This window comes from Corylus avellana, chromosome ca3, assembly GCF_901000735.1.
Source record: "Corylus avellana chromosome ca3, CavTom2PMs-1.0".
NCBI classification, from domain to species: domain Eukaryota; kingdom Viridiplantae; phylum Streptophyta; class Magnoliopsida; order Fagales; family Betulaceae; genus Corylus; species Corylus avellana.
In genome coordinates, this window is record NC_081543.1 from 34,638,141 (window position 1) to 34,663,210 (window position 25,070).

At 35.7% G+C, this 25,070-nt stretch overlaps 2 protein-coding genes across 4 annotated transcripts; one reads left to right on the top strand and one right to left on the bottom strand.

Moving 5' to 3' along the window:
- The first annotated feature begins 281 nt into the window (after window positions 1–281).
- Window positions 282–9,294, top strand: LOC132175066 (choline transporter protein 1). The gene is made up of 10 exons (XM_059586881.1): window positions 282–658; window positions 3,215–3,555; window positions 3,648–3,793; window positions 4,539–4,722; window positions 5,309–5,382; window positions 5,471–5,584; window positions 6,498–6,854; window positions 7,385–7,645; window positions 8,253–8,480; window positions 8,929–9,294. Exons 1-10 carry the CDS (start codon window positions 474–476, stop codon window positions 9,121–9,123), a joined length of 2,085 nt encoding a protein of 694 aa, XP_059442864.1. The 5' UTR covers window positions 282–473; the 3' UTR covers window positions 9,124–9,294.
- Window positions 9,295–10,574: 1,280 nt separating this feature from the next.
- Window positions 10,575–24,891, bottom strand: LOC132175641 (putative nuclear RNA export factor SDE5). 3 transcript variants are annotated; one of them, XM_059587648.1, is made up of 12 exons: window positions 24,747–24,891; window positions 22,523–23,147; window positions 22,139–22,164; window positions 21,237–21,314; window positions 17,054–17,091; window positions 16,643–16,905; window positions 15,877–15,959; window positions 15,475–15,531; window positions 12,675–12,742; window positions 12,489–12,586; window positions 12,282–12,352; window positions 10,575–11,134 (listed from the first exon to the last, which is right to left on the bottom strand). In XM_059587648.1, exons 2-12 carry the CDS (start codon window positions 23,136–23,138, stop codon window positions 11,018–11,020), a joined length of 1,515 nt encoding a protein of 504 aa, XP_059443631.1. In that variant the 5' UTR covers window positions 23,139–23,147; window positions 24,747–24,891; the 3' UTR covers window positions 10,575–11,017. The 3 variants fall into 3 exon arrangements, with proteins under 3 accessions (XP_059443631.1, XP_059443629.1, XP_059443630.1); XM_059587646.1 differs by having other exon boundaries at window positions 15,877–15,962; XM_059587647.1 differs by lacking the exon at window positions 24,747–24,891 and adding an exon at window positions 23,272–23,360 and having other exon boundaries at window positions 15,877–15,962.
- Window positions 24,892–25,070: the final 179 nt, after the last annotated feature.

Consider the following 25,070-nt stretch of genomic DNA (forward strand, 5'->3'; position numbering starts at 1 on the left):
AATTGTTTAAAAAAGTATTATTATTTTGAGTTATTTATTAATATTATTAACAACAATTTCTATTCGTCCTAAAACAATTCCAAAACAACCTGCTTTGTTTTTGGTGTGATGTGATTTGATTAATTCCCGCCGAGATTGGATAATATACGCTGAGCCGAGCCGACCCAATTCCGAAGGGAATCCTATTTCTTAAGCCACTGGACATAAATTCTAAACACCCGCTTAGATTAATATCTTTGTTCTAGTGTCAAAAAGGACGTTTAATAAAAGATATTCCAAATCTAAAAACCCTTTACTTCTTTTTCTCAGCACTCAGCAGTCTTTCACAGTTCACACTCTCCTTGCTTCTGCTCTACTACTGCTACTACAGTGCTTTTACACTAACCCTCTCTCTCTCTCTTTCTCTCTGTGTGTGTCTCTCTGTGAGTAAAGTTTTGTTCTTTTGAAGCTTGATAGAGTCAGGGTCGGTGGAAATGAGGGGTCCTTTGGGAGCGGTGATAGGGAGGTACCCATCAAGTGATGGGAATGCCCAAATGGGTGGGATCATAAGGCACAACAGGAAATGTAGAGATATTCCCTTTTTTGTGATCTTTATAGCCTTCTGGGTTGCTATGATTGTTAACTCCAGCTTTGGTTTCAACAAAGGAAACCCATTAAGGTAAAGAATCCAACGCTACCCACTTTATCTAGTTGTTCAGTCCTCAAATGGGTCTTCTTTGTTTTGGAATTTTTTTGTTTATGTTTGTTTGTTTATTTTTTTTTTTATATAAGGCTAAGAATCTCTCGAATGGGTTCTTTTTATAGCTCTCATTTGTAATACATGTTATGGGTTTGTCATTAGTTGCTTGTTTTTCTATGTTTGTCTCTTCCTTAGCCGTTGGAAGGAAATCAGAGCAAAGAGTGCATACATCATTTTATTTTTCATGCTTTTTATATATTTTATTGCTCTGCGTAGTAGTAATTTTTTAGGCAAATTAGCGTTTCTCTTCATTTATTTTGGATATACCTTTATACTACTTTTATCTTTGTGGGTTTCATTGCTGAAGAAATAGAGGAAAGACATTAAAAATGAAGTTCCTTTATTTTCTTGTTATTTGCCAGATTTTAAATTTGATGTTAGGAGAATGCGATATTTGTGTTATTTTGATTTTCTTAAGACAATGAATTCAACTCAACATAGTTGAGGAGTTGCTTTATGCAAAATTGGGTTGAGTTTCTTTCTTTCTGCATCACCAAGCTGTTCTGGTTGCTAAGAATAGAAGAGAAGAGGAAAAGTAAAACTCACTGAAACTGAGCTAAATAGTTGTATGAGCAACTCTTAAGGTGAGTTTAATATCAACTTAAGGCTGAGTCACATGTTCCTATTTATGGTTTTAGGAAGATGCTTCCCAATCGGTCATTGGCCTTCTTAGCTATTGAAGGCCTTTAAAAGCAATTAGATTTTTTTTTTCCCCAAATGGTACTGTAATATACGCAGGGCAATAAATGGTTTTCTGTAAAATCAATTCTGACAATCATTTTTACAGAATATCTATGTAGTTGTTAGTTCAACTGTCTGATAGTGGAATTTGTGCTGGTGATGGGGCTTGAAGATTTACCCATGGATCTCCCTATTGACCCAATCACCAAACACTTACTTTGTAGACTTCTCCATAGTCATGGTGAGCTATGTCATCTGTTGCAGTATCTGGCCTGCCTTGATGCTTGAGCATTAGCATGAGAAGAAACTAATTCCTTGGTTTAAAGATTCCCTTCTACTTTTATTAATGATTGTATTGCCTGGTGATGGTATATTCACAAGTGAAGATGACTTAGTCGTGTAAGATTCACAAGTGATCTTCTTTATAAATGACAACTTAGTAATGTTATTTGGTGGCATCTGCTATTCACAGGTTCACCAAATATGTGTCCCAACATAATTCCCCACAGCAAAGAGTCTGAAGGTTCCTTTTTTTTTTTTTTTTTTTTGTTGGGCTTCAACCTTAGTTTTTATTGAATTTTGTTTTATTGATTGAGATTAATAGTCTATTTTCTTTCTTCAGTGGCCTGCCCATTACTTTTTTCTTTTTAATGATATGAATATGAAGTATCCATCCCACCCGTATTTGTGCAATGAAACAACTAATAAAAGAAGAAGAATGAGGTGTTCCAATTGAAATTTATTTATTGTAGTCCGTCAATAACCTTCTTGGCCCAAGTGGTGAAGGCCTTGGTCGTGAGGGTTTGCTCCCTTTAAGGTCCAAGGTTCAACACCTCATGGGTGTAAACAATCCCTTGGGGTCACACCCCCTGGTGAAAAGTCAGCGATTTAACTAGTTCTGTGTAGGGAAACTTCTAAGGGTGCGGTGCATGGGACTGGGGTTTGCTCTGCAGGGGTGGGTCCGAAGGGCCCTGCCTTGGAGAGGTTCCCCGACATCAAAAAAAAAAAAAAAAAAAAAAAAAACCTTCTTGCTAGATGATACCCTGGTGGTGGTGTTTCTGTGTCATCCATGTGTCACCTTGCTTTAAATTAAACACTGCCAAATGCAAATTTTATAAGGAATGATTATGAGGACCTTAAACTTCGATTAAAAGTATGTTTATCATAGCATCTTCTAATCCTATTAAAACGCATTGATTAAAAATATATCTGAGTGAGTTCAAATTGACATTGTACTGTTGTATTTCTAACAGCATCCTTCTTGATAGACATTGCCCGGTGGTGATATGTTTGTGTTTTGCATGTAAAGAGACAAATTACTTGAGCAATGATGATAAGAACCTTACACTTTGATTAATCACTCCAAGTTCTATATTATATTTTGCTTTGATTAATATGCTATAAATCTAAACTTATGTATGGCCTTGTAAACTTCCTACAATCAGGAATTTATGTAACATTTGGCCCTACTGTCATTAAAAAGAGTTTTTGCGGACAAACATAGATTGATGCCATCATTACTTTTCTATGATTCCAGTGTAGGGATCTTTTAATCTGCTTCTTCAGAATTATTATATTTATACCCCATGAAATTTACAAATATCACTAAAATAAAATTATGTCATTAGGTGCATAAAGTTGTAGACGATGCTGCTTCCTTGTTCGAATTTGTGCAGTAGCTTTGTATATATTTCCACATTATGTATTTTCTGTCTTCTTTTATTTATTTATTTATTTTTTATTATTATTTATTTTAATTTTTAAATTTTGATAAATTGTTTTGTGGCTTAGCAGGCTTACATATGGGCTTGACTATAAAGGACATGTGTGTGGCGAAAAGCGTGAATTGGAACTTAGATATTGGTTAAATCCTAATCAGGTTTATCAAAGTGGTTTGAAAAGCAGCCAATTTAAGTTGGCCAATGCCCGGACTATATGCTTGCTGGATTGCCCTTACCCTTCTGAAGATCAACTAAATTGGGTCTGTGATTATCCAGAAGGAGATATCCATATCTCAATGGCTGATTGGATCGATAGGAGTTATGATTATTTTGAGTTCCTTACTCCTGAAATGAGGAACACCTCTCTTCAACTTCAGGGTCCTTGTTACCCTGTAATATTTCCAAGTGTAAATGGTGTGTGAACTTGATCCCGTTCTGATGCAATCTTGTGTTTCATTTCTTATTTAATGTGTGCATATCTTGTTTAATCCCTTTATATTTTACAGTTTATTGGAGCTGCCAGTTTATCGCTCATGCATCAAACATGTCTTTGAGGCATTGGCAGCAGATGGGTGGAGTGAACATCAATGAGGACATCATTATAGACAAATCTATTCACAGGTCCATCAATTCTCGGTCATCTGTCTTGAAGGTTGAGGACCTTTTGTCTCATTAGTTTTTTATATTGACAATGGTTGTGGGATGGAAAGTATATAGATTAACCGTCTACATAGCTTTTTGCACTTTTTTTTTTTTTTGATTGACATGTTACTTTCGAAGAAAATAATAATGGTTGTGGAATGGAAAGTCTATAGATTAACTGTCTATATAGCTTTTTGCAATTTGTTTCCGGTTGACGTGTTACTTTTAAAAACTAAATCTTGGTATGATTTGTTTAGTTTTAGGACTTCAATACTTTTTGGGGTGACCATTAATGCCTGTTAGTTTGTAAATGGAATTATTAGCTCCCTCCTCTATGCATATTTAAAAGATTTTTTTACTTTTTTTTTATTCTTGTATATTTTTTGTGACTTGAGCTTTGCCTGTTTTTTTTTTTTTTTTTGGTCTCTTTTGAAACTTATAAAAAAATAGGTTATGAATTGTCCCTGAATAGTTCATTTTGGTATGTTATGCTAGCCATTTTATGATTGTAAGAAAGATTTTTATATGTATATCTGCACACACATACATTTAGTCACAACCAATGGCTATGGTACTTGGACATGTCCCATTCATTGGGCTAGCAGACCGGCCCTATGAACCTTACATTTAATATGTGGAACATAATTTTCTCATAATACCTTTGTGGTTAATATGTATCCTATGTCTTTCAATTGAGCATATAGCTTATTCTGCATCTTAGAATTCAGAACTCATCAATTATGGGCTTTTTGCAGAGATATATGGCTGATGTTGGAAAGGCATGGCCAGTATTGATTGTTTGTGGAGGAATCTTGCCATTGTTTTTATCAGTGATTTGGCTGCTGATGATTCGGCATTTTGTTGCTGCAATGCCTTGGATAACTGTTGCTCTCTTTAATGTTCTCATAGTATCAGTGACAATGTTTTACTACTTAAAAGGTCAGGAGATAATCTTTTAATGTTCTTTCCCAGTCTGTTTGGCAAAAAAAAATTTGTGGTTCATTTGGAAAGAAGCATTTGAAGAGAAGGTTTTGGATTTCAATTTGTAGTGCAAGTGGCTTGAAGTATGAAAAGTATTAAGTTTTTTCTGTTGATGAAATTCATTGATGGATTTAGCCTTAAATAATATGTGAATTTGAAATGACTAAGTATGAGATGTTGTTTCAAATTCGTAACATAAGTGATTTGTTCAATCGAACTCTCTTGTTGTCTCATAACTCAAATCCATCATGCATTGCTGGAACTCGTATCAAGCAATTTATTCAAAAAATTACTACTCATCCCTTGATTTTGAATCCTCGCATCCAAATACAATGTTGGATGATTGTGTGTAATAACTTTGAGAGTTGGAATTTACCAGAGGCTTCTTTAGTGGTAAATATAAATTCAGATCTTTGACTATTGTTTGAGATTCATGCATATTTGAATATGGGGTCAAGCTATGAAATTAATTTGCTTGTGTAATTGTATGTTGATCATTTTTAATTGAATATAATGCTGAAGTTATTTTTTTCCGTCTTACTAGCTGGATGGATAGGGAATGATGCCATCTCCCCCATCATTGGTGAGCATGACCCATACATTCGTGTATTTGGAAGGGTTGGTATTATCATCAACTGAAGCCTTCATGCTGAAAGCTCTCTGTATATATATGTCTGTGACTTACTCATTAGTTTTCTTCTTTCAGGAGATTCATCATCTTCGTGCTGTGGCTGTTTTTATGACCTTTATTATGGTTGTTGCCATTCTTACATCCATTGCCATTATCCGCCGCATCCTTATGGCAACATCTGTTCTCAAGGCAAGTCTTATGTCTAAATTTTCATGTGAAATTTAAGATTTAGTAAGTTGCTGTTAAAAGCTACATATGGTGTCCAAAATGGTAGAGGCCTTTTGGTGCTTTAGCAACGATAATGTTTCTCTAGTACAGTAGTAAAGTTCCAATGAAGCTGAGCTATTCAAGGAACTTTGTGGAAATGTACAGATATTTGAAAGGGATCCAACTGATTCCAGTCATACTAGGCTCCAAACTTTGACTTAGGCCAAAGATATGTTCACTTTTGGATTTTCCAGTTGACATTTGAGAAATACTCAAAATGAGAGAAAACCAAATAAGAGTAGCATATAATGGAAGCAGACATATTCTGACATGGTCTCGGTACTACTAAGCTGCAGCTTTTGGATCATAATGGCTTCTAATGCCTTGAAATGCTTCATATCCAGATCATTTTTCATACAAGCCGTAGTAATGTCTCTTTTGAATACTTTAGGTAGGATACCTCTTGTGCCATGACTTTTATAAAAAGATATCTCTTATTCTTTTTTATGAATTAAAAGAAAATAAAAATCCCAGACTGTCAGGAGCCTGTGTGGAGCAGGATTGAGCTGCATCATCTGCATCAGAGGTTTCCACTAAATTGTGTTTCCTCCATTGTATACATGGATACTCTTATGCTAGGGAGAAAAAACAAATAAAAAAATAAATTGAAATTTAGTGCTGAAATTGCCAATGTTACATTTGATGCCTAAGTGGAGACTCCTTTTAAATGTGCATTTTCCATTCTTGGGCTCATATACTTGATCTTTTTTTCTTAATCAGCCACAGCTTTAGGTAAAATATCTATGAAATCCTGGTGCTCCAGTTTTTATTTTCTTATAAGTAGTTTTTACTTCTTATAAAAGTTAATTACTTTGATGGTTTAATATCTACGCAGGTTGCTGCAAAGGTCATAGGAGAAGTTCAAGCGCTCATAATTTTTCCAATCATACCATATACTGTCCTTGCAATTTTTTACATGTTCTGGTTTTCAGCTGCTCTCCATCTGTTCAGTTCTGGTGAGGTTGTCCAGAATGACTGCGACTCCAACTGCTGTGCTTATGATCTTGTATCAAAGCGGGTTAATTGTGATCGTTGCTGTGGTTATAGCATTCGTTACACTCCTCATATAGGAGTTGCCATCCTTTTCCACCTATTTGGCTGTTACTGGGCTACACAATTTTTAATAGCATGCTCATCAACAGTGATTGCAGGTTCTGTTGCTTCCTATTATTGGGCTCGTGGTGAAACATCAGTAAGTTTCTAAGCCATATGCAAGGATTACAAAACGTGGGATTTTTTTGTGTGTTTTTATGTGTATAAATTACTCTTAATTTTGATTACAAGAATGGAAATACTTTAAACAGGAGACAGACATTGAATTATTGTGTGGAATGATACATATGATTAAACTGAATGATCCTATGGCATTTGCTAATTTAACAAAGTAGGAAATAAAATAACAAATTGTGTACTTGTAGCATTTGTTCTGTTATGCCTAGAACTAGAACTGTTAAATCCTCCGGATTAAACAGGAGTTTTGGACTCTTAGAGAATGGATTCAAGTCAAACTATTAAAGTTCCTAGTTTTATTCTGTTCGGCTCTTTTTTGGTATCAAAACATTATGCAAGATAGACTATTTGCTAAAACTAATTTTATTCATTTTCTACATGGAGCTTATCTTTTACAATCTGCATTTCAGTTACTTGAGATTTCATTTTTGGTTGTTGTAAAATCCTTTGCAGTCCTTTTGTTCATAATTGCTAATTACTTTGCCAATGCAGCCAGAAATTCCATTTCTTCCAGTTTTTTCCTCTATGAAGCGGCTTTTGCGATATGGCCTTGGCTCTGTTGCTCTTGGCTCCCTGATCTTATCATTTGTGGAATCGATCCGCTTTATGCTTGAGTCAATTCGTCGCAAAATGAAAGTTGCTAATATCACACCTGATAGCTGTATAGGAAAAGCGACATCCCATTCGTCACGGTGTTGCCTCAGGGGTATTGAGTGGACTATCAAATCGGTGAACCGCAATGCCTACATTATGGTAATTCAAGCAACACTGGATTCAAACAAATTTACATGTGTGCATGCATGCATTTAATGGGGTTCATTTGCTAATTCGTAACTGTTCTATAATAAGACGAACACATTGGCTGGTATGGAAGGAAAGAAAAATTTATTCTCTGGTACTCTCTTCTAGGTGACTGGCAAGGCAGTCAAACATAATACCACTTGGGATATGTATTCCTAAAAATGATATATTGTAAGAGAGAATAATCCATTTTCAAATTTGTTCTCACTAGTCGTCATGTGGGTCATTGAATATGACAATGGACCTGCATTTCAGTTGCCAAGTACTTTTAGTGAGAAGGCAGAAACTATAATTAAAACGAAGAAGAAATAAATATGAAAACGAAAAGAAAGGATTGAAAAGGTTCAAGGAAAAGTGAAGCTAGAATGTAATAAACGTTCTCCATTTTGCTGCTTGTTTGTGGCACCACATGACTGCTAATCCTCATTCCATTAACTTTTCTTTGTCCTCAATTTATGAATTTTCTTTTGGGGTGTTTGGGGAACTCATTCTGGGTCAATGCTTAGAACTTCTCACAATTCATAATATGCTGAAGCCATAATTCTTTTGTGACTTGCAGATTGCTATCACAGGTAAAAGCTTCTGTAAGGCTTCTGCAATTGCAACAGAGCTGATCCTCAACAACATCCTTCGAATAGGGAGAGTAAATGTGATTGGAGATGTTATTCTATTTCTCGGAAAATTGTGTGTCAGCCTTTCTAGCGCTCTTTTTGCTTTCCTCATGTTGGATGTCCACAAGTACAGATCTGGCCATAACAAGATCTCTTCCCCGCTGTTTCCTGTATTGGTATGTTTCTTTTTTTTTTCCCCAATATGATTTACTGATTTAGTTCCATTGAGATACATAAACTGATTTCTGATTGGCAAGACTTATGGATAGGATAGGAGTTAGGGCCTACCTGAATTATGCAAAGCAGTTGAACAAAGTACTAAGTGGTTTTGATGGAGTGCAAGTTGATCATCAGCTGGTAAAAACAGTAAAAGACAAAATGATTGGATAGGGAGGGGAGTAGATCTTTGTTACCCCTTACTTTCATTCTCAAGTAGTTCGGAAAGGAACACGTCTTTCTAGAACCGCTTGCACAAATTTGGATGCATAGGTTTTTTGCCACATTGCCTAGCAGCAACGTGGGTATCCACATCATTTGTTACTAGTGTTTTTGTATTCATGATTGGAAAATCCTCCTAAATAGTCATTGTACTAAATTTGTGCACTTTTATTTGTTTGTATGCAGGTTTCCGGGTGTCTTGGTTATGTTGTTGCCACTCTTTTCTTTGCAGTGGTGGAGATGTCAATTGATACCATCATCCTATCATTCTGCCAGGACTCTGAGGAGCACCAAGGGACAGCCCAATATGCGCCTCCCCTTCTCATTGAAACTCTTAATGACCAAAATGAGATGCAGAGACTCACTCAAGGACCCCAGTAAAAGATCTCAATGTTTAATTTTCCTTTTAAACATTTAGAATCCTTATGTATTATAAGGTGCTCTTATCCTTCCCTTTCCCCCCAGAATTTTGAGTTCCTCACTGTATATGCTTCATTGCTAGAGAAAAGCATGTGGGAAAGCAGCAAAATTCAATGCATCTGAATGCAAGAACTGATGGAAAAATGGGGTTTTGCAGAGAGTATAAAAGTAAATGCTACCTTATACAATGTCCTAGTATGAGAAACTGCTATTTAGGAATTGAAGATTGAGACCTCTTATGGACTGTAGACTACATAATCTAGGACCAGACATGTTGCATTTGACAACCTGATTTGATTCGGCGGTTGAAGATTTTTGCTTTTTGATGTATGTCGGGGCAGAAGTTGGAATTGTGTGTTTGGAAACCTGACATTCCAACACAATTCGACATTAAATTATTAAAGAAAAAGAAAACTCACTGATTAGGCTTAGTATATGATGCCATGAAATGGTTCCATTACATAACCTTAAATATACAAGCCTAAAATGAAAAAAAAATCCAAACACCCGATCAACCTGAATCGCTTGTCGTCAATTGTGTTAGGGTTTAAAGACTTGGTTCACACTTCACAGTCGTTAGCAATCTGCCGTCGCATATGTAACGATTCTCTCTTAACCCTCTCTTCAGTCTCTTGTAGATCTTGTTGACTGACGGCTCCCATAATGAAGTAACTCTCCAATCGCTTCTGGACATTTTCTCTGTTTGTTCTCCTCCTTCACAGTTCACAGCTTTCATAGCTGTCCAACCCGACTTTTTGACTCTACTTTCGACTCCAGGCTATCGGTGTCGATTTGGCTTAAAAACAAAATTCTGCTTCTGACTAGTCGAGGGGAAATTTTCAACGTGATTGGATTGCCATGTGGTCCATGTGGGCCGACTATTGTCTGCTTGTCTAAACGTAACATGCAAATTGCATGCGTTCATTGCTGTTGTCAATTTTTGTAAACAAAATAATTATTCCAACTATGATGTCTGTTAATAGCAGTAGGTTACAAGTTTTGAAAATACTAAGGCCAAGAAGAAAGTAGAGTTAGAGAATAAAAAGTATGAAAAAAAAAAAAAAAAATTAAAATAGAGAATTTTCGCTTTTAATTAGGCATCTTACCTAACATTGCTGGAGATGCTCATTCATGCACTTTAATAATGCGTTTGGCATTGCAATTTTAAACCAAACCGTAAATAATGTATCGTTTGCAAGTGTTTTTTTTTTTTTAAAAAAAAAAAAAAAATTACGATTTAAAAACGAAAAAAAAAAAAATTGTGTTTTCAAATACAATAGAGCGTTTTTAAAAATGTATGCTATTAAAGGCTAAACTAACTCAAACTGCAATTTTATCAAACACTTAATTGCGTTTTTAAAAATAGTACGTTTTGAAATCGTAAACCTAAACAAACCCTAAAGCACGCCATTAGTATCATACTGCATATACCAAAAATTCCAACTATACCATCAGTGACCTCAAACATTATAATTTGAGTGATACAATTGGCCAGTATTAACTATAACTCTCACTGTTCAGCTCGAAAAGAAAAGAAAAGGAACTGGAACAAAATTCCACATTTGCCATTCTTTACCCAAGCAGACCAGGAACTATATTTTACTTATGAGAAATATGGTTGTAGAGCGTCATATAAATTTCCCACAAGATTTAGTAGCTCAAAAACTTGTCTGACTTCAGTTTTAACACAACGCACACGAAGTTCAGCATCCACCCTTACCATTTTGTGTAAAGCATCTATCTTAACCATTCTTTTAATTCACAAAAGTTCACCTGCAAACTATGATATCCAGATCTCCACAAGCTATATAATGGTTGGACCTCTCTTTTAAGGCATCTCCTGGTTGTCTGCTACTCACTTTTTTGAGAAACTCAAACGTTTTGGGTTGATAACATCCACTCGGATCATAATTGCCCCACCATCATCTACCTCAGTCCATTTGATGGATTCCTTCTCCAGCTGCTTCAGAATCTGCGGAAAAAAATAAAAATAAATAAATGGCAGTTTTTTTTTTTTTTTCGTTACTAAGCAAGGTAATAAAGGTAGTGGTAATAAAACAATTCAAGAAGCACAAAAATAACTCCCAATCTGTGATCGGTTGCTGTTGAGTTACAAGAAGTTGATGTTATGTGATCAGACAATATGACTGATATGGTAGATGTAAATTTCTAGATTCCTTGCTATAATTCAATATATTCATTTCATATATAAATATAGGAATGTAATGTAAAAGTATCTCGAGCCAAGAAGCCTTCAAAAAACAAAAAAAAAACCTCGAGCCAAGAAAAAAAAAATTGCAGGGATATAGTCCTTTTGATATATTTTTTCAGTCAAAACAAATAAATATTAAAACATGATTACAGCAATGAGTAAAAGAGGAAGCATATCATCTGCAATTCAAACGAGAATCGCATGGATATAGTCCAACAATGAAATAAGTGTCCGAGCCAGAGGGTCCTACACACTTCTATATTTGTTGGGCTTAAATAGCAATTAATTAAAATTTGCTGTGTCTTTCTAGTATCTCCACTCTTGTAAATTTTGAGGAATAATTCTAGAATCCAATTGAATAAAATATATGGAATAAAGCTATTTAGTAGACTTCTATATACCTGCCATACAACTAGGTGACGTGTCATCAGTTATATAGGGGTCTGCCAAATAGAATTACTCAAAAATATTAGTTGAATTATGTCATGGGAGAAAGACATGTACATGTGATCTTGAATATTAATTATTTATATATGAACTAAAGCTCCACTCTATTACTGTGAATTAGATTAGGGATTAGAATATTCCAGAAGTAAGTTCCCCATTTCCTTCACATTCCTAATTCCATTCTTTGCGAGCCAAAAAAACAGAACCATTCTATTAAATAGTGCAAATGAAATGCAACACAAGCTCATTGATAAAAACTGTATATTAGACATGCATGTTGGCATGTCCCATTATGCCTAGCAATACTAAAATATAAGAAATGCTGTTTCAGGGTTTCCAGGAGATGGTATATGCTTTTAACTGAACTTTTACTGATGTCATGTAAATATAAAAAACATTGCCCCAAAAGCAAATAAGAAAGACTTAAATTACTTATATTTGCTTGATAATTTAGTCATACCAGTCGTTTGCGGGCCCCTTTGGTGGTATCTTCATCGCTGGTCCCCACTATGACCCTAAGGTACTTAAAAGCTGATAAGAAGTAAAATACAAAGTATGTCATCCCCTTTTTGTCTTTATTCTTGGCAACTTAACAAATGCCTTGAACCAAAGGACTAAGGGGCAAGTCTGAAAATTAGATAACACATGGAGGAAAACATTAACCTACCTAAGATGCCAGAAAAAGAAGTTAAATGAATCCTAAGTAGATGTAGAGCTTCCTTGCGTTCATGGCCACGCAAGTCAAGAGACATTTCATCACCTTGGCTGTCAAATTGAAACTTTTTATGAGATTTACAAGGCAATAAATAGAACGTGCAACTTAAAGAAGAAAAGAATTACACCCTGCACCAACCTGACTTCAAGAAGCATTTGAGCAGATTTCTCGTCTGCTTCCCGGGCCTTTCTGTTAAAAAAGTGTCCCTAGAATTTTCAAACAATTAATAAAACATAAGGGAAAAAATTTCTTAAGAATAAATTTCACAGAGGGCACATCAATTTGTAATAATGTTGCCAATGATGAATATTATTCAGACTTGTCTTCTTAGGCATCTGTCAACATACTAGATCATTTCTCATGTATATCCCTAACTTCCATCCGTCTAAGAAAGATGTCACATCCAGGAATAAAATTGCCTCCAATCACAATACCCACAAAACCACCACACTTGTTCCCAAGGGCTGGTACGGAGGCAGAGATTGGTATGGGTAGGGGCTAAGGGTCAAAAATTTTAGTGGATAAGGGAAATGGGCAAAATTTTTTTTTTTTATATGGACATATAAATCTCCTTCCTTGACTAGTTCGAATCTCCCTCCTTCTTTCTCTCTCCTTGTGCAGACATGTAAAATAAAATAAAAACCACCACCCGCTTACAAGCTTCAGGATGGAGAAAGCAAGTTCGTGTATATAACCATAATGCCATAAGTTATGATCTGGAAAAAAGAAAAAAAAAAAAAAATCTTACAACAGTTATTAAATATTGTCAGAGTTTGAATCTAGCATCTTATATTAACATATGTACCTTGTACTGATGACTACTTATTACAGCCTACAGCACCTTAAGCCTTGGTACACAACCGGGGAAGGGTTCAGTATTGGGGACATCCCCCTAAAAATTTGAAAACCCCCTTGCCTTTCTGTAGAAGTATAAATATGGCCCTCCCCAAAAATTATAAAAAACTACCTGCTACTCTAAAAAATATGAAAATACACCATTTGACTCACCCAAAAATTAAAAAATTTTCCTTGGCCTTTTCTAAAAATTTCAAAAACTCCTTTAATCTCTTCAATTAAAAAAGAAAAACCACTTTACCTTCCATGGCCCTCCCAAAAAATTTAAAAACCCCCTACCCTGCTCTACAAATATCAAAATACCGTATTTGACTCTCCCAAATTTTAAGAAAATCCCTCACGCCTCTCTAAAAATATAAAAAACCCTTTAATCTCTTAAAAAAATTGAAAAAGAAGATAAAACTTTGACCTTCCTTAAAAATATGAGAAAAAATATATTTACTTTTTTTTTTTTTTGGTAAAATCTAAAAATCCTTTCCTCAAAAATATGAAATAATAATAATAATAATAATCCCTAAAAAGTTTTTATAAAGCAAAATGTTTCTTTTTACAAAACCAAGGACATGTGACTTTCCTTCATCCTTCCCTCAATTCTCTTGTCCCTTCTACTTTCTCTCCTCTCCTCAACTTTCAAGCTGTCTTCCAAATCTCCTGCCTCTCCTCCTTGCAACAATGTTTGGCCCCCAAGTAAAAATTCGCTCTGCCATTGATTGGTACAGGTGGTAAAAGGGTGGGTTGAAGTAGGTCCTAAGTTTTTATATTGTGGATATGAACAATATAGAAAAGGTTTATTGATTTTGGATCTGATAAATACCAATACAACAAATTGTTTTCAAGACTGAACCTAATTGAATTCCCATCCATCACCAATTCAACATGGATCTAAGATATTTCATTGAATCATTGATGAAAAGGTTTTGCTTGTCCCCTAATCTCATTCTTAGAAAATAATGATTTTCAGTAACTTCTTGATCACTATCCCCTTCTCAGTTTTCCAGGTTTATCATTTCTATAAACCCTTAATTTCTGGGCTGAGTGTAAGCTAGAAGTATGCCTAAAAAAAAGTAACTAATAAAATAAAAGCTGCAGCCTAAGGTTTCTTCAAATTTTTAAACTCAATATTCTTAGCAAAAGTATAATGCCAAAGCCCCAAAGAGGACTTGACAAGAATGCTAAAGCAATTGGCAGTAACAATGTCCCCAAGGGGTGGTTCAATTGGCTGGAGACCACGCCTCATGAAGCGGAGGACACTAGTTCGAATCCTCCTCCCCTCTGTCCCTCTCCTTGTGTGGACATATCAATAAAAAAAAAAAAAGGGAAGGGGCAGTAATAACCACAATAGATCTTTAACATTCCTACCTTAAGGGAGCCAAAGTTCTATACAATGTATAGTTACAACCAACTCTAAGAAATTAAGAGGTGGAAATCAAATTTAGAGGAATTAAAAAGAAGGGGAAAATACACTTAATACCCCCAAATTATCACCTCTTTGGAACTTGTAAGTACCACCTCTTTGGTACTTCAAACTTTAAAATGTGACACTTGACCTTCTAAATTTTCATGTTACAAGTTACACCCTCTGTTAGCATTTGGCATTAAAATTGTCAAAAATGCCACACGTGCGCTACACGTAAATATTTTTTACTTGTACTTCCCAAAATCATCATCAAAATTATAAAAAAGAAAAAAAAAAAACCTGAAGCAGTGGCCGAACCAAACCACTCCTTAGCCGAACCACCCCTCAAGTGTTTTTTTAATAAGAATTTTTAGGGGCATTTTGAGAATTTCAAGTAAAATATTCACATGTGGTGCATGAACGACAATTTCTGGCCACATTAACACCAAATGCTAATGGATGGTGTAATTTGTAATGGGGTGGTAGTTAGAGGGGGTCCAACATCACATTTTAAAATTTGGTGTTCTAAGTGCAAAAAAGGTGATAATTTGGGGGTGCTAAGTGTATTTTCCCCTAAAAAGAAAGTTTCAAAGCCAAATGAGAATTACTGAAAAATAGGTGAGAACATTTGCAATTATTTGTATCTCTAAGCATCAATATCACTGATATGAAATAAAGATATTATACCTGCTCCCTTAGTTTGTTTGCCCGTGCATGATCACCCTTAACATATGCATCAACAGCCTGCAAAGCAACTGAAGCTGTTACTAGTAATGACCAAAGCCCAAAGGTGACTGTAGCGATCAACGTAGCAGGTAATTTGCAGACCCAAAAAAGTGCATATCAAACAAAACCATCAGCAAGTAGAGGTTCATGGTCATGCTATACAAGTAGAAAAATTGTGCAGAAAGTAATTGTATTTCTAATATCACCCTTTCATTCTTAAAGAAACATGACCACTAAAAATAATCCCCTTGCCATATCATCCTGTGATATTCTACAGAAATATTCGAAGCAAGACATTATCCAAGAGCAAAAGAAGAATTGAAATAGGAAAAAAGAAAAAAAGAAAAAAGAAGAGGATCTTACAGCTTCGTAGTACTGTTTCATTGTGATCCAATATTCCTTCACAGCTTTGCGTAGGACCTCAAAGCTATTCACATCATCTTCATCTTCTATATGCAAAAGAATGTGTCATAAGCATTAACATTAAAAAAGCTATTTGAGCAAGAAGTTGCAGAGGAAGAAACAATACATATCACAAACATAAATCAAGTATACAAGAAGTAAACACGAGAGACACTTAGCTAGAAGCAAAAAAAAAGATCTTTTAATATTATGAACTTTTATGTTTTTTGTGAAAGCATTGCATAGTGTTAAAATATGAATTAAATAATTATATTCACTATTTCCTATTAACTTAAGTTTTTTTGATACAATTAGTGATTTTTTTTTGTTAAGATACAATTAATAATTTAACATAGTATCAAAAGCAAAGGTTTTGAGTTCAAACTCTTTGTCCATGGTATACCCCTATTTTAGTTAAATATTATGTGTAGAATTTAGTTAAACGATTAATTCACCATTTCCTATTAGTTTAAACTTTTGGGACTATCAGTGATTTAACACATGGATATATTAAGTCTCACATTAATTGTATACAACATGGAACTAGATAATATAAGTGATTCTAGAGAGCTCCAATAGTAACTAATTCTTTTGGGATATCGTGCAGCAAGACTAGTACTTCCTTGTGTCATGGACTAATTGCTTTCCAATATTGTGTTCATGGTTTTAAAAATAATCTTGGAGATAAATTACCCTCATAAAGAAAAATAAAGATAAAATTTCATACCATCTCTTGCAACTTCTAGTGATTTTGCCGTAACAATCTTATGCTCTATGGTTGTGTCTGTCAAAGGTTCAACCTCCAATTTACCAAATTGTCTCCATTTTGATCTCCTAACTTCCCTTACTTGGGGCCTTCTTTTGGGTGATTCCTCAGATCTGTCAGGAACATTGAACAAGGCTTCTAAAACTTCTTTCTGAAGAGCAAATCTGTCTCTGTCTCTTTTAGGCGATTCTGGTAAATGTTTTGTCATGAATCTAGCTCCATCACTGCATGGGTGTAAGCAATAACAGTAATGAGTTTTTGTGCCATGCAAAATGAAAAGGATGACCTAATATAAGGTGACCTTTCCAAATCAGATCCTCTCCTTAGTTATCTCTGGTAAGCTAGTATATCATAGAAATGACAAGAACGCACCTGCCAGCAGAATCTAGGTCTTGGTGCTTCTCTGAAGACTGTTAAAAGAACTTGGATGAGAAGAGAGAACAAGAAAATTAAGAGGTCATTGATGGTAATTTTGTCTTTTCTGTCCAGGTTTAAGTTACCTTTAAAAAGATCTTATCATTGTACAAAGAAGGTAACCATATAAATCTATGCTTAACAAAAAAAAAAGGTGCATTGCATTGCATCACAAAGAGAAAAGGAAAGAAACACGAGCAGAGATGCAAATTAGTTGTCCTATCAATGAATTTCAGTATAAGCAATCAGTAAAAGTCACAACCTCATTAGTTAATTATCATACGACTAAACACTATCATGCTCAAAACAGAAAAATCTGACCTCAACTTTTAAAAATCCAATATCACTTACCAAGAATGACTTTCAAAAAGATTAATGAGCTGGGGGCATTTAACCACTCAACTTAACTAAATTGGTCCTCTTTTCTCACTCTTCTCCCCCAAGGACCATCACATCACATAAGAAATGAAGCTCACAATATTAGATAAACCAAAGTCAAGAATATTGGTCCATCATAAAAATATGCATAGACTAGCTGATAGCGATCATACAGGTCACAGAATAAATAATCTTAGGATTCAAATTTCACAATAGAAAGTTTCCATTGATTTCTTGTTGATTGATGGTACTATTTCTACCAACCAGGCTGAGATCAATGAGCACATTGTCCGGTTTTATCAGAAGTTATAAACCAAAAAATTTAGTTGGAGGCTGATGGTGGATGGCCTTTCCTTTGATTCCATTTATGAGGCCGAGGTTAGTTGGTTGGAAAGAGTTTTTGAGGAAGAGGAAGTGACGGGGGTAGTGAAAGATATGAATGGTGACAAGGCGCCACGCCCTGACTATATCTCTATGGCATTCTTCCAAGCTTGTTGGGATGTTTTAAAAGAAGATATCATGAAGGTTTTTTGTGTGCCTTTCATGCTAGAGGCAAGTTTGAGAGGAGCCTTAATACTACGTTTATTGTCCTCATTCCGAAGATTCTAGGGGCTGGTGACCTCAAGGATTTTCACTCGATTAGTCATGCGGGGAGCATTTACAAAATTAGTGCTAAGATTTTAGTAAAAAGGCTTAAGATAGTGTTGGAGAAGATTTTCTCTAAGTAACAAATGCATTCATAAGAGGTAGGCAAATTCTAGATCTCATTCTTATCGCCAATGAATGCCTTAATAGTAGATCAAGGTCTGATGAGCCGGGTGTTATTTGTAAAATGGATCTAAAAAAAGCCTATAATCACGTCAATTGTGAATTTTTGTTGTATATGCTGAGGAGGAGTGGCTTTGGGAAATAGTGCTCTTATATAGCTCACTGCATTTAGGGCCGGCAATTTTGACACGACCCGTGAACCCGACACGAACACGACACGAAGTTAACAGGTATTGGGTTTGGGCTTATCGGGTTCGGGTCTTAATCGGGTCTACCCGATTAAGACACGATTAAATTCGTGTCTGGCGGGTCGACCCGTCAGGTCCGCGGGTTGACCCGCCAAACACGTTTAATAAATGGGTCTGGCGGGTCAGTCGGGTCAACCGGGTCTGGCGGGTCAATCGGGTCTGGCTGGTCTAGCGGGTCAATCGGGTCTGGCTGGTCTAGCGGGTGACCCGCCAGACCCATTTAATTTTTATTATTATTATTATTATTATTTTTTTTTTTATAAAAAAACCTATGTCTAAGTTCTAACTAAGTTAACCCTAACACTTACTGACTCACTCACGGCTTCATTTCACTCTTCACTTCACGACTTCACAGTTTTCACTTCACTGGCCTATTCCTTGTTTTTCCGTTTCTTTTTCTATGTAGGTCTATATATTAAAACATTATCTTTTAAATCATTATTTATATATTAAAACATTCTCTTTTAAATTTTTTTATTCTTCTTGGATGGTTAGGATAAATTTGACTAGTTCTTTGGCCTAAGAGATCCCTTTATTAAATTATTTTTTCCAATTTTGATTAAGGTTTTTTTTTTTAACGGGTCGGGTTGGGTCGTGTCGGGTCGTGTCGTGTCTACCCGATATGACCCGGTTATGCTAAACGGGTTAAGCGGGTCGTGTCGGGTTACCCGGATATTTTTCGTGTTATAATCGTGTCAGACCCGCTAACCCGTTTAGCTAAACGGGTCGTGTTCGTGTTTCGGGTAATCGGGTCGCGGGTCTTAACGGGTCCTAATCGGGTCTACCCGATTACCCGTTTTGCCAGCCCTAACTGCATTTCTCTGGTGCGTCTCACAATTTTGGTGAACGACACTCTTTCAGTAGTTCCCATTGCTTGAGACAATGGGACCCTTTGTCCCCTTTGTTGTTTGTCCTTGTGATAGAGGCATTGGGTAAAATGATTTCTACTACTGTGAGTGGGGGTTTGTTGTTTGGCTTCTCTGAGGGTAATGTTGGTAGGTTTCACTTCTCTCATCTTTTGTTTGTTGATAATACTTTGATCTTTTGTGGTGCTAATCTAGATCATCTTCGTCATCTGATGTGCTTATTTTTATGCTTTGAAGTTACTTCAGGCTTGAAGATTGACTTGGCTAAGTCAAAACTGGCTATTGTGGGAAATTTTGATTATGTGGAAGAGTTGGCTTATATTCTAGGTTGTGGCGTCTCATCTTTTCCTATGAAGTATCTCGACCGACTGTTGGGGACCTCCTGTAAGGCTAAACATATTTAGGACAGTGTTATTTAGAAGATAGAGCAACTGTTGGCTAGTTGGAAATGATGTACTTGTCAGAGGGTTGTAAGGTTACCCTTATTAATAGAACACTTTCCAATTTACCTATGTACTTCATGTCCCTCTTCCTATCCCTACAAGTGTTGCAAACCGTATGGAGAAGCTCTGACTTGATTTTTTATAGGGTAGGTTAGGCAAAGAGTTCAAAAATCACCTGGTTAGTTGCATCCGTTCAATCTTACTCTCTTAAGTAAATGGTTTTGGTACTATGTGCATGAAAGAGAGGCTTGGTGGAGAGTGCTGGGTGGACGCTAAAATTGGCACTTCGTGGGGTGGGTGGTGTTCTATTGAGCCTTCTGGTGCATTTGGGGTTGGAGAATTTTTCGTGCCACACCAGATTTGAGGTGGGAGATGACTCCAAGATTAGATTCTAGCATGATCAGGGGTGTGGGGATGTGGCCCTTAAAAAATCCTTTCCAGTTTTATTTGGTATTGCCTACTCAAAGGATGCCTATGATGCGGCTCACTTGGAGTTTTTTGGTAGTTCCAATCAGTGAATGCGAGCTTTGCAAGAACGACTCATAGGAGGTGGACGTCTTTGCCTCATTCTTTAGAATGTTGTATTCAACTAGAGTGAGTCAAGGAAGTAAAGTTAAGTTGCGGTGGGTCCCCTCCAAAAGAGGGTTATTTAAAGTTAGATCCTTCTATTGTTCTTTGGTTTGTAGTGAAGGCTATCGCTTCGCTTCAAAGAGTATGGCAGACTAAGGCCCTTGAGGGCAGCATTTTTCGCTTGGTTAGCAACTCTGGGTAAGATTCTTACCATAGATAACCTCAAAAAGCGGCATGTCATTGTGGTGGACCAATGATGCATGTGTAAGAGGAATAGGGAGTCCATGGACAATCTTTTTCTTCATTGTAACGTGGCTTATGCCATTTGGATTGCCTTTTTCAGTTGTTTTAGTTTGACTTGGGTTATGCCTAGGCGTGTAGTTGACATGTATGCTTGTTGGTGGACTACCCACAGTAAACAAAGTGTGATTGTGTGGAAGATGGTGTCTACGTGCCTTCTATGGTCTTTATGGAAGGAAATGAACGACATAAGTTTTGAGGATTGTGAGAGAACCTTAGAAGTCAATTTTATTCAAAACTTTGTATCTTTGAATAGTTGCTTATGTTTCTCCTTTTTTCACTTAATTATAGTGATTTTCTTGTCATTTTTGCTCCTTCTAGCTAAGTACTTCCTCTTGTATACTTCATGTGTACTTAGAGACGCATTTACTCTTTAATGATATTTATCGATTACTTATATAAAAAATAAAAAATAAAAGTTTGCATGCAGTACAAATATAAAAAGGCACCAGTCACAACAGAAACAAAAGATGGATCATTATTGCATGCAAATGTTATATGTTATTTGAAAACGAATTATATATGTAGATTGCAACCGGTTAGAGGCATAAGTTAAGACTAAGCTTACTCTTTTGCCAACCAAATCAACAACATCATCACACTTCTCCAAAGTTGAAGCTGACAGGACAAGAAGTTTCTCCATGCTCTACATGATCAGCAAAATCAATTCTTCAAGATTAACGATGAAGGAAAAATATTAAACAACCTAGATACTAATAGTAACAATTTACCATCTAGAAAAAATCAAAACGTTGGTCTTCTAAATAAGATCTGCAATTTGTATGTGGAGCAGAAAAAGGTGAAGATTGAATTTATTGTGTGGACTAGACATGGGTAAAAATGAAAGTTATTTCTCATGGGGCATCCTGCAGAGAATATTTTATTGGTAATAACATTAAGAAAAAAATTACTCACAAGATATACCATAGATTGACATTTTAACTCAACACAGCTCTTAACACATACAAATTTGGGGTGGCATAACACCACCTGCGAACCACGGAAACTGATTGTTTTACCAACACCAAAAATGACATAATATCATATTTGCTAGCCACATCATAAATCAGAGATAAAGTAATGAGGATGTGAATATCTTTCTTTTTTGCATTTAATTAAGCATGCGCTAAAGTTTGATAGACATCTCCCCTTCCTCCTCCCCTTTGGGTCAATTACTTGTAAAAAAAAAAGTTCTCCAACTCATGTTAATTTTAAGTGATGCACCAATTTTTGGTACACTTTATGTTGGTCTATAATCTGCTATCATACGAATAATACCAAGAAATTTCCACAGGATCCAGTTAAAGTTGAGAGTCATAACAAACATAAAGCAAGCGCGCGCACGGGGGGGGGGTGGTGGGGTTGAACATGTGACCACCAATACAGGCCAATACTTCCTGATGAATTCATATACCATTTCTTTCATTGTGTAAGAGAGCAAATATTCATTGTAGTGAATGTGAACTATACCTTTTGCACATCATAACCACAAAGGCCTGCAAAACAAAAATTGCCAGATTAACATCTTACTAACAACTTATTAAGGAAAATGGCAATGCCTACATTATAATCCGAAGCAAAGAAGAAAATGGTCATGTGTTTTTTACTTGTTTTAGTCATCTTTTAACAAACAAAAAAGAAGAAGAGGTTTTTTAACCCGAAAAAAAAAAGGAGTAATTTTTAAGCAGGACAATCTGGTTTTAAAAATATAATAAATAAATAAGTAAATAAATAAAAAGCTTAAACCTTCTCTGACGCTACTTCAGACGCACATCCAAAATTCCATATCGAAATGCTAGTTATCTAACAGGAGTAATGAACAGCATAAATGGCTAAAGTGATAAGGAAATTTACCAAGAACTTTTCGGATAACATTCATATCTAGTTGGAAGCCATCTCCAAGCATTTTATACATAAATTCCTCAACATCAACATGCACAGTGCCCTTTCTTGCTGCCGTACTTGGTGGGACTTCTTCACTCCATATGTCAGCGAATGGCAATGCTTTAAAATCTATTTTCAGTGGTTTTGTTGCTTCAGGATAGTCATTAGTTACTGGCCTGTGCCTAGAATAATCTTTTGCAATGAAACCTGAAACGGTACCAATTGATACAGGACGTACTTTTGACTTCAATGCTCTGGTATTTCTTCCTCCATAAGAGCTCTGAAGAACATTATCAGATGACACCTCTAAAGGCATTGCACTTGCACCATCCAATTCATATGACAGTTCTGAAGATGTTGAACTTGCACACTCTAATTTATCTTTTGATATGTGAGTATCACTGTGAGAGGTGCTTCCATGTGATGCCCAAAGGATTTCACCAGCCATATCTACATTGCGCCTTGCCTTGCTATAAGCAGAGGCTATGTCCTCAAGAGAAAATGCAGAGCCAAAAGCTTCAAGCAACTCCTTTAAGTCCCTTTTTTCAACATCACAAGGGGTAGTACATGAAGTAACTGCTTCCATTTCTGTAATCTTCACAATTATTAAAAAAAAATGTCAGTAAAGACATTGATTGAAGTAGTTCTATACTTGCATAGCTGTAATTCCAGGAAATTTCAACAAAAATCCCATCTCCATGAAAAGTCAAGATATTTACTAGACTGCAGACACCATACTCATCAGTCAAGAGATACTCTTAACATCAAAAGAGTTTTATCCAATGATTTAGTTCAAAATATTCTTTGCCACTAGCTTCTTCCATTCTCTAGATTCTGTCCACAACAAAACAACGCCTTCAAAACTTTCAAATTCAAAATATGAATATAAATATGTTGAATGCATTTAGCTTAGAACAAATTCCAATCATTGATACTCTTTTTAGAACCAGTCGAGCCAATTTCGTGTTTAAAGGATTAAATTAACATTTGTTTGGCGATGGATAGATTGAGATAATGTTTCTATTCTTTCCCTACATTATTCTCAACAGCAAGCCAAAAGAGCAATCAGTGCGCAAATAAGAATATTAAATTGTGTGCAACTGCTTTGAAAATAAGAAGAGTTTTCCTTATCTTCATTTCATTCAAGATTCCTACAAGCAGAATATGATGAACTAGAAATTTTATTTCATTTTCTATCCTTTTCCTTCAATTTCTCACCAACCAAACAGAGCACTAAAGTTCTTGAAAACTTAAACGTGGTTAGAAATTGTGCATTACTAAAATAACTACGAATTATGTCCATTTTATTTAGCATGACAAGCTCAAGTATCAATAAGACAATTCAGAGGAAGAGATTGAACATTCCCAAGGTTTTCTTTCTTCTCTCTCTGTACATTTTCTCATTAACCATACACATAATGAAGGGGACTCAGAATCAATAAAAAAAAAAAAAAAAAAAAAAATTGCAATAAACGCAGGGAGTAAGAAACTTCAATCATCAGTTACTGTTTTTCGACATGACCTGATCTATCTCCTTTTTTTTTTTCACAATTCTGTCGGAAGTACACATCTGCGGCAAACAATGGACCAATAATTTCCATTCCATTTCTTTATATTACTATTTTTTTCCTCCATTTTCTTGCCAACCAAACACCATTACAGAGACGCTTAAAATTGAAATGAGATAAAAAATTTAAGCATTTATATAGCTTAGAACATAGTCCAACCATCAGCGTTGTTGTTAGCAATGCTTGATCATTGCTAATACTCAAACTGAACAGATTAAGCAACCAATGGTGATGAAAAAAGGCAATGTAGATAAGTAAAATGACAGAGTGCTTAAACCTAATACTCAAAGTTCCACACAAGATCGAAAGGCGAGCAAAAAGAAAAGCGGTAGAAGCACAGATGGAATGCGTTTTTATCGACTTTGTTGAAACATACACACAAAAGACAAAAACACACAAAGAAACGAGTTTTCTTGCCTTCTTTCTCCTTTCCTCCATTTTCTCGCCAACCAAACATACCAGTCAAACACACTTACATTCAAAACGTGATGAAGAAGTTAATGAGTCTTGGACGAAATTTAATCAACACTAAAGCAATCAAACTGATATCAACCTCATTTGATAAGATTAAGCGGCCGATGAAGTTGAAAATGCAATGCAGAGGAAATGAACGAAAGATTGCTTACTTTGATATTGAGCGTTGAGAGAGCAATTTTGCGCACACAAAAAGCTTCGTGGAGAAGGAAAAGGGTCTTATAGCGTGAGTGTGTACATGATGAGTACCGTGAGTGTTTGAGAAAGAGAGAGGAGGGGGGTACTTATAGAGTTTGCTAGCTTGGTGATCATGAGGGAAGTGCGAAAAGGAAAAGTAAATGAAATAAACAAATGAGTTGAAAAAGTGAGATTTTCGGCAGCCTGGGGTCATCCAAGCGTCTGCCAAAAGTCTGACAAATCTTAGTGGAGATTTTTGGCTGAAAAATTGAGACAACTAGCTTCTTCTTTTTTTTTTT